The sequence below is a fragment of the Nicotiana sylvestris genome, chromosome 7, assembly GCF_000393655.2.
Source record: "Nicotiana sylvestris chromosome 7, ASM39365v2, whole genome shotgun sequence".
Lineage (NCBI taxonomy): Eukaryota > Viridiplantae > Streptophyta > Magnoliopsida > Solanales > Solanaceae > Nicotiana > Nicotiana sylvestris.
This window is the reverse complement of record NC_091063.1, coordinates 1,807,705-1,817,206: the sequence shown is the minus strand read 5'-3', so window position 1 is coordinate 1,817,206 and position 9,502 is coordinate 1,807,705. Positions and strand designations below refer to the sequence as shown.

The window sequence follows — 9,502 nt, the reverse complement described above, 5'->3', positions numbered from 1 at the left end:
ATAATCTCATTTTGATTGATTTTCTTCCCCGATTTGCCTTAAATTTTGCTACTTTAAGCAAAGGTAACAATATTCTATTTGCTTGATTGTCATCCAAGCTACAAGACAACATCACATTACTCGACTGTCAATGATAATGATATTTGTAAATGGTTTATGAGAATTTCATTAATATTGTAGTTATTCCAATGACCTCCATGATACAAGAATAATAAATACGGATTTAATAAAAGTTTTTAAATTTAGTATCTCTTTGGAATAATCATGAACAGATTTATATATTTACTATTCAATATATGATTTTTTGTTTGCTTTCATATCTATGTGATATATGTGCTGTTGGTTGTACTAGTACCACTTTACCAGCCGAATAAGGGGAAGGCATGTGACCCATTATCTGTATTTTTCATTGTCATGGGGTGTACGAATATGTTATTAATTTGCTTCACTTTTTTTTTTTTTTCTTTTTCTAAACTGTGATCATTATTTAAAGGTGCCTGCATACCGTGATAGTACCACAGAGAGAATCCAAAAATATACTTTCCAAAAATAAAAATCTAAAATAATCAGTGGACAAAAAGAGGCAATAATGGGACTGATTAGCTTTATTTTTCTACTAGTCTCATATTTTTGTTTCTTTGCTGCTTGTTTGGAGTGGCTTTAAGAGTATTTTGTCTGCTAGATGCCATTCATCAAGATGTAGCAAATGAATAATCATCTCATATCAATAGACTAATAGATCCATTAATCAGTCAATTAAATATGCCTTAATGTTGTAAAATAATATTTAAAGAGTAAATTGGAAGATGCATACAAGAACTATAGAGAGGAGACAGAGCTATACATTCCAAAGGTTACAAGTATAAAGTGATGACTTAACTAAATATATGTATTTCAGTTGAGCTGTGGCTCTGTGCATACATTATTATCTTCATAGTTGATATCTCTTTTTTCAAAGAAATGGCACACATGCACTGGAATCACTGATCTCAGCCAAATATATTCATGATTTGCTTCATGAATAACTATTATTTCTACATAATTTGAAGAAGTGGTAATTAATTTTTTGTTAGGTTGAACATCATGATATAGTTGCACTCCCTCCCCTCCCAAATGTAAATAAATAGCTTTTGTTTTAGATCGACTTTTGTGTGGGTCAGACAAATATTCCGTATTTGCATAACTAATCAGTTTAATTCCATTTCAAAATCTTCGTATTAGGAAAGAATTAAATCTTACTAATAAGCTTCCAAAGAAGGTATAAATAAGAAATATAAAAAAATAACGTTATGCTAGGCTGGGGCATGTGTAGCATACTAGCATGGGCACTTCCTCACTAGCCTTTTCATAAATGACAAACATTCTGGACTTGTTACCACGGCTTCTAATTTGGATAAGTTTGGTAAATAATGAGCCAACTACAAAACAGAAAAAACATACCTGTCTGGAGTACAACGCAAGTCATTTTCAGATGAATATCGATAAGTTACAACGAAAAAACTTGAGTCGTCTACACAGTATAACTTCAAGTTTTCATATAAACCAAACTTATTGTTACATCAAATGAATGAAGGAATTATTTGCAAACTATAAACAAATACTATATTGTATCGGAATCTCTTAGGTATGAAAGATACTGTAAGAAACTTGTCTCCATTTTGACATACACAAAGCTAAAAGACAATCTTCACTTGGGATTCATTCGAAGCGCCTGCAGTTTGGCAGCTATATCATCATAATCAGGCAGCTTTGGATGTACATGACTAGCTTTATTCATACTATCCTCTCTGGAAAATTTGTTCCCACTCGAGGCTGGTGCCTTTAGAGCATCATTGCTACCTGATGTTGCTGCCATTTGGGCAGAGCTTGATGGTTGTTCCACCCTTGACTTCCGACTCCCTTCCTGTGATGTGATCTTGGGCTGTGAATTAGGCCTTGAAACTGTGGGTCTAACGCTGGGCTGCTCCGAACTCTTCCTTTTATCTGATGGGGCTTCATGTATATCACCACTGTCAAAATTCCTGGTCAGTCTCTGCGGTACTTGTGTATCAGCAACATAAGAATTCATGACAGGTTTCTGGTGTTCCTGTACTTTAGCACTGAATGAGTTCCTGCTGGATTTTCTGTCTGAACCCGAGTCGGAATTAACAGCTGCTTCATAGCTCATTTTAAACTTAGAGGAAAAGTTTGTATCTAAGCTGGAGGAAGAGGCTTTAGTCCTACGAGAGAATCCACTACCCAATTGACTTCTACCAGCAAGAGATTGCTCTTTAGGACCAACCTCGGAATCACTGCTATCAGAATCAAAATATGTAGTTGAACCTCGTAAGACCGCATGTTTTGTATTAACTTTTCTTCCTGTTTTTTGTCTGTAACTTGAAGTCTCTTGTGAAAAATCATCATCAGAACTGTCAGTGTCTGAATCAGAACGGGTGCCTTCCAATCTTGAGCTTGACTTCTCGTCTCTTTTCATCCTCACTCCTAAACCAACGGAACTCTTAGGGGGGGCAACAGCTTGTGACCTCAACTCGGGACTTTCCTGAGGTTTCTCTACTGAAGATGAAACATTATTTAACTGGCTCCTTATGTAAGGTGGAGGGATATGACCTTTGTGCTTAAGACCACCTGTTAACTTCCCAAATGTCAATTCCTTTTCGAAACCAGAGACTGAAGAAGCTAAACTACCATCATCTGTCTGTGTCCTGGGCAAAGCTGGGGCACTGCCGTCGTCCTTTCTATCTTGGGATTTTTTATGCTTATGCTCATCTTCTGAACTGAAACTAAGTGAGTCACTTTTATCACCTTTAACTTGTCTTTGCACTCCTCCGGACACCATTTTGTCGGACAAGGAGGAGGATCTTGGTGAGTCATGATTCCATGCATGTTCATAGGACACATTTTGAATATCTTTTGACCTCCCAATCGGGGAGCGGACCATCTCGCTGTCACTTTCGGAATTCATACAATCAGAATCATCAAAGGTTGGCACAACATTCTCTGGTCGTGAATCGTTACCAGAGGCAACCAAGTTTTCAGATAATTGAGGAGAGTGCCTTTCCACAAAGATTTCTGATGACAAAGGAGACTTCTCCGGTGATTTGTCATAGTGAAAGCTCCACGAGTTTTTATTTGCGGAGTCGTAAGTAGGTGATTTCCTTTCTGGCGATGGAAAATAAAGTTTGGCCTGCTGGTCATCATATACAGGATCCGAGTCAAACTTAATATGATCCTCATCTTCTGAACCAGAATCGTCAAAAGCAACAGAGGCAGAATCATGAGAATTCTTATTAACGGTTTCACTGGGAACATGACCTTGGTAAACACCAGTATACGGATCATTAGTCGCATCATATCCAAAACTTCGGTGACTAGAATGAGGAATATTTTCACCAAAATCAGAAGTGCTTAAATAAGAATCAGAAGAATTGATTTTTGGATCTTTTGTAGTAGTTTTTTCTCCAAAATAATTGAAGTTCTCAGTTGAATCATTCTCAAAGCCACTCATGGATTGAGATTCAGTTCTCCCAGTTGAATCATTCTTCATAATCATTTTGTCTCTACTGTCCTCTTTTGATAAGCTTTTCTGCATATACCTATCACCTTCTTCAAGGCTAGAGAATGAATTATCATTATTAATTGAGCCTGTGGAACCTGAGGGGACTTGTGACCCAGGCCTATCCGAAGTGCCATGACTTTCATTGTGATGTCTTGTTACTCTAGATAGATTATCGCGTTGCAAACCATCCGTCCTTTCATGTTGAAACCTTGAGTTTCTATCGGGTGAAGAGCTGATCACTGGATCTTTAGGAAAATGTTCATGGATGCTGGAAGTATCATACTTTCCTGGTTCTCCAACTACTGAAGTACCATAATTATCATCATGAAATTGTCTTCTCGCTCTGGCCAGATCTTCGTGTTGCAAACTACCGATCCTTTCATTTTGAAACCTAGGATTTCTATCAGGTAAAGAGCTGGTTGATGAATCTTTGTGAAACTGTTCACAGGAACTTGTATCGTACCTTCCTGGTCCTCTGCCTCCTGATGACTGTACTTCAGACCTCTGAGATTCTGAGGAATATTGCCTTGTAAACCTTGAAAGTTCTGCAGCAGCTCTGGCGGCTAGGCTTGCACGTTCTGCAGACACAGCCGCTGCTTGAGCAGCAGAGGTAGCATCCTTAAATTCCATGTTCCAATTCTGCCTGCCAACAGAAAAATTACCATCTGCAGGAAATGATTGCTCTGCTTCCAACCCTTCATCTCTAAACCCTAAGAGCCATGAACAACCATAATTAACATAATTTTGCAGTTGGAGAACCAAACTGTACAGGTTGTATTCTAGCATATGAATGATACTAACCTGAAGGTCCAACTCCATGATGATAATTAGAAGATGGTGCTATGCCTCTGCCACCACCATGTGCAGAGACAAAGTTTTGGGTCCTCGGTGAGGATCTCGCATTCTGCTCTGGGATATTTGGAGATGCATTAGGCCTATTACCGTGATCAAGTGGAGTTCTCACATCCGCAGCTTCAGAATGAGGAGGGTCTTCATGGATGTTACCGGCTTTCTGTAAACTACCAGATCCATTCTGGACAATTTTGACCAGTGAAGTCAATAAAGGCATAATAACTTGCTCCATCTTAGTCATCAATGGAAAAAGTATCATACCAGCAAGTCATTTGGAGGCACTGACTCCGCCTCCTCTGCTGATTTAGGATCCCATTGAACACCATGTTCCACAGCAATTGCTCCCAAGATTCTGATTTTGGTCTGCCCATCAGGTGCCTTGGCAGATAACTTCTCAACCAACTAAAGTACAACAGTCAAAAGACAATAATTAAGAGCACTATGTTACTGAATTTGAGAAATATAAATAGTTCATTATCTTCATATTAAAAGTCAAATTTTCAATTGTTGACCGGGGATACTGCAAATTTACCATGCGGCTAACTCCACAATCAGGACGGAGCTCAACTGCTGCACTGATAAATTCTTTTCCGTACTTTGCAGTAAAATGCTTCCGCACATCTAGAAGTTCTGGTATGTCTCCACACCTTGGTGAAGCAAACACTACACTGGTAATTGCTTCCTTCAAGTCAATGGGGCAATTTCTGTTCATCACAGACAATAACATATGAAAACCCTTCAAAGGTATCACACTTAATCATTAGCCATGAGTTAATCCTGGGAAACAGAATGCATTTCTTTATTTGCCACTGCTAAAGCTGATATTCCAAGTAAAATAGCAGAAAGTACCCTCAATTTGGATTCGTAAAAATATGAGAGCCAGGAAAATAAATCAAACAGTAAAGTACATAAAAACAGTGATGGAAAGGATATATTCTTCAACAGGGACGAGTAAATGTGAAAAAAGAAAAAGGAATTCCCTTCACAAAGGTTCTTGCAAACACTGTTTAATGGACTTAACAAACTTTGGCTAGTTTAAGGGACAGAATAATAGTTTACTGCAGCTTCCAACAGCTAATAGTCTTGTCGACAAAGGGGGCTCAGCTCAAAATCTCACACCGAAGAGATTTTTTTCAGATATTAAAAGATCAAGATATGCACAGCTATAAATATCTTATCCGGTCATGATTCTACGGCTGACATCACCATCATCACTACAATCCACATAGTAAATCCAAAACACCATAGAAGCCAACACACAAAGAGCATGACTAAAATATAAGTAAGATAACAAATTCCTATATGTCTAAGAAGAAGCTAGCGATAGAGTAGAGTTCAGAGCGGAATGTCCTCTCCCTGTTATGGTTTAGATCAAAGCTGGCAGGGAAGCAGTACTTCAGGATAAAGAGAGTTAACAGATTACTACAGTGAGACTAACAATTGGACTAGACAAGGAAAGTTAAGTAACGCGACTACCTAGCAAAATGAGGAGTCCGAGCAACATTATTTTATTTTATTCTTGGGTTTGAGTTCATCAGAGGAGTTATAGGCCAGCTACAAGCAAATCACATCTGACTGCAAGTGTAAGGCGAGATTTCATATAAACATGGTGCTGTGTCATGCACATATCTCATGCAGATAGAGACTAACATAATGCTAAAGAAACATAGTCCACAAAACCAACTTACTTTTGTGACTCAATAATAGGCAAGCGTGCCACGATCAGTTCGCAGTAAATCTCAATAAGATCATATGCTGCTATCATCTTCTCCTCCCTAACTACATGTTCCACCTAAAATTAAAGTATGAGATAGATGAGATATTATACTCAAAAGCCAAATCTGAGATACACACACTCACACACATACACATGTTTAACTTATTAACTACAGCTATAGAACTTACCAGGTATTGCAATTAGATTCAAGAATATAACTTAAGCTAGCAGAAGTAAAGTTTTTATGATGTGAAGATACCGCTTGAATTATCCCAGACGAGCATGCATATTCCATGCTTTGGCACACAGTCTAAAGATGCATCATTTGGCTGCTACCCTAGTGCCAAGACTGCACCTCATTTCTGATATGCCACTAATTATCTAGCATTGTGATAGCTAAAGCAGAATCCTACTACTGATCCCAAGGCCAGCTATTCAGTAAGTGCATCAAATGCATGGTATCCACAGGGCGAACTATTTGAATGTCCGCTTGCAAGTATCTAATCATCCAATGTGCCTTTCCAATTTTCATGATTGGATCAAGATCATATCACGAAATTTTTATACAAAGTTAGTATTATCTGACAACCAAATTCAATCAACAGAACACCATAGCAAAGAATATAATTACATGTAATTAGGTAGGCAAAAGCTCGTTTTTTAACCTTATTGGCAGAGAAGAATTACACGGCATAAAGAAGAGTATGACTTACGCGAATTCGGGCAGTCCGGTCCTGGCCAGAATCGAGCAACTGCGCCACTTCTCTTTTCATCTGCTTCACTGCCACTTCCTTCTTGTTCTTCAACAATTTCAACCTTGATGACGCCAGCTTTAACGACGTCTTACTGCAAAAAATTCCACAAAGATCAATATCAATTCTCCGGTATACGCCTACCACATAAATTCAAATCAACCAACAGCTATGGGGAGTTGACCGAAATTACCATTTGGCGGAATTGAAGCTCTTGGTGAGCATTTCTTTTGAATTTCTTAAAAAATTCGACTTCTTCATTGTTTTTATCTATGTGTTTTCAAGGCCCACAATCAAATCCAGAATTGAAGCAGCAACTTTGATGAAAAAAAAAAAGTTTTGCGATTGAATGGATCGATGGAAATTAGGGTATTTGGGAAACTGCAGATAGTGGATTGGAATTTAATGGAAAAGCTTTAAAGAATAATACTCCTAAGGAAATGGATGGGGTAGTTTCAAAGAAGGATCTGATTCGGTTAACGAAGCAAGACTTGACTTTAATGAAAACGAGGGTGGGGTTAAGGAAATAACCATGTAATTGACCACCCGCAAAATTAAATTGAAATGTCAATAAGGACGTTTCTCTGCAGATCATTACATCTGGTTACTAATAATTGTGGTTATTTAGACTTGTTCTAACTTATTACTAGGTCAATTCTAAGATATCATTTCACCATAGTTTGCAAGTTCTTTTTCTTTTTTCTTTTTTCTTTTTTTGCCTAAAAGAACAGTAATATAGGAGTACTATATATTACTTCTGTTGTGTTTCATCGAATATGGAGTTTAAGGACAAAAAAAATTAAAATTGCACTGGTCGGATTCACTATTTATTTTCTAGTTTTCTTTAACACTGGGTTTATATCACAATTTTGCAATAAGCCCCTACTTATTTACCCTAGATATGGATGAGCTAACCAATAAAATACAAGATGAGGTCCCAATCCTATAATGTATGTCGTTTGCTTATGATATTGTGTTAATTGACGAAACTAGCGAGGGTGTCAGCTAAAAGCTTGAGCAATGGAGCGACACTTTAGAAAGTAAGCGTTCTAAAATAAGTAGAAGTAAGACTCACGGCTACATGCACTGCAAGTTTTATCAGCATGAGATGCCTACCAAGGTGAACGGTATGCTCTACAGAACCGCGATAAGATTGGCTATGTTATCCACAAGATGAGTGTTGTAGAAATGTGAATGCTAAGATAGATGTGCGACACACAAGATTAGATAAGATTCACCACATTCGTCAAAGGTGTAAGCAGCACACATTAAAGACAAAATGAAAGAAGATCACTTAAAATGATTTAGTCATGGTGAAAGAGAAAAATTCATATATGTGATACCTACTAGTTGAGAATTATTATTATTATGTATATATATTTTGTTTGAATAACTTTATCGAAATTTTTAGTTTTGCCACTATTACATGTGCACACCAAAGATAGCCAACAAAGGGACCAAATTATATAAAATTAATTATTTAAACATTTAGATGAGAGTAAGGTACAATGAAATGCTTATAAAGTAAAAAAAGTTGTCCAGCAAAATAGAGGAGAACATGCTACGTGCATTCCACTATTTTCAAAATTTGCCTAGTCACCTTGGATTTCCCATTACTATAATTCCTTCCATGTTACTGTGTCAACGGCGATTTTCTCTTTCTCCTTAAAGAAGCTTCCATTTGAAAGCCACCAAATTGAAGTCGGTACCCAATTGTTTGCCTTCACTCTTCTCGTTTGGAAAGAGGAAAACAATTTTTCTCAACCATCATTAGGCATCTCATATTCTCACCAAATACTTTTCTTTCATGCGACTACTGTTGGCAATGTTCTGATTTACTGGATTAGACTTCTCTGTTGAGGAGAAAGGAGTGACTTGATTATGAGAGTAATTTAGCTTATTTATGTATGATTGATTAGTTAGGAAGTTAGAGAGATTAATGAGTGTATTGGTAGAAAAAGAACATTACTAGCATGACACATAGAGCAGTGATTCAACGACAAGTGGCGTTCTCAATAATAGAATTAATTGAGAAAGGAAAGGCGCGGGAAAAACACCCACGGGACGGTACGAAGAAGAGGACCGAGCCTTACAGTTGTTAAAGAACAGGCAGGAACAAGATGAATCAGAACCAAAAGAAGGGAAGATACATGAATCGGAAGTAAATAAGAAAGTGGAATCGAAACAGTTATAAGGCATTTATAACAATAAATACGCCGGTAACAATTATCTAAGGTACTGGGCAATCAATACAATTAATGCCTATAAAGAACCCAAATAATATGGGGAAATCGTTACAATTGTAAACTCCTATATAAGGACACAAAAATTCATTTGTAAGGATAGATTCCAAGTACTATTGAAATATACTCTTTAATAGCTTTTCTGCTTTCTCGAAATTCTCTGTCATGATTTTACAATTTGACCATCAATTAGTTCCTTTTTCATTTTTATTATTTTCCTTAAATATCATTGTGAAAGTGAAGTAAAACTTGGTTATCAGTAATGTCATGCCCCGAATCTAGGGGCGAGACAGGCACCCGGTGCCTCACTTATGCTTGTGTACCAACTTACGACTAAGGAACTCTGGACATATGATGTCATACTTTGGCCATGGGCCACATT

At 37.4% G+C, this 9,502-nt stretch overlaps 1 protein-coding gene across 1 annotated transcript; it reads right to left on the bottom strand.

Annotated features, from left to right (window-relative positions):
* Positions 1 to 1,511: 1,511 nt before the first annotated feature.
* LOC104232231 (uncharacterized) lies at positions 1,512 to 7,346 on the bottom strand. The gene is made up of 7 exons (XM_070150624.1): positions 7,071 to 7,346; positions 6,839 to 6,971; positions 6,097 to 6,200; positions 4,941 to 5,112; positions 4,670 to 4,810; positions 4,358 to 4,589; positions 1,512 to 4,266 (listed from the first exon to the last, which is right to left on the bottom strand). Exons 1-7 carry the CDS (start codon positions 7,136 to 7,138, stop codon positions 1,688 to 1,690), a joined length of 3,429 nt encoding a protein of 1,142 aa, XP_070006725.1. The 5' UTR covers positions 7,139 to 7,346; the 3' UTR covers positions 1,512 to 1,687.
* Between the last annotated feature and the right edge of the window lie 2,156 nt (positions 7,347 to 9,502).

What these genes read in the sequence shown, in the direction of transcription:
- LOC104232231 (XM_070150624.1), bottom strand. Translation starts at nt 7,138, where the DNA reads ATGAAGAAGTCGAATTTTTTAAGAAATTCAAAAGAAATGCTCACCAAG. An exon ending in CCTATTATTGAGTCACAAAA is followed by an intron (nt 5,113 to 6,096) that starts GTAAGTTGGTTT and finishes TGTGATGAACAG; the next exon opens with AAATTGCCCCATTGACTTGA. An exon ending in TGCCTCCAAATGACTTGCTG is followed by an intron (nt 4,590 to 4,669) that starts GTATGATACTTT and finishes AAAATTGTCCAG; the next exon opens with AATGGATCTGGTAGTTTACA.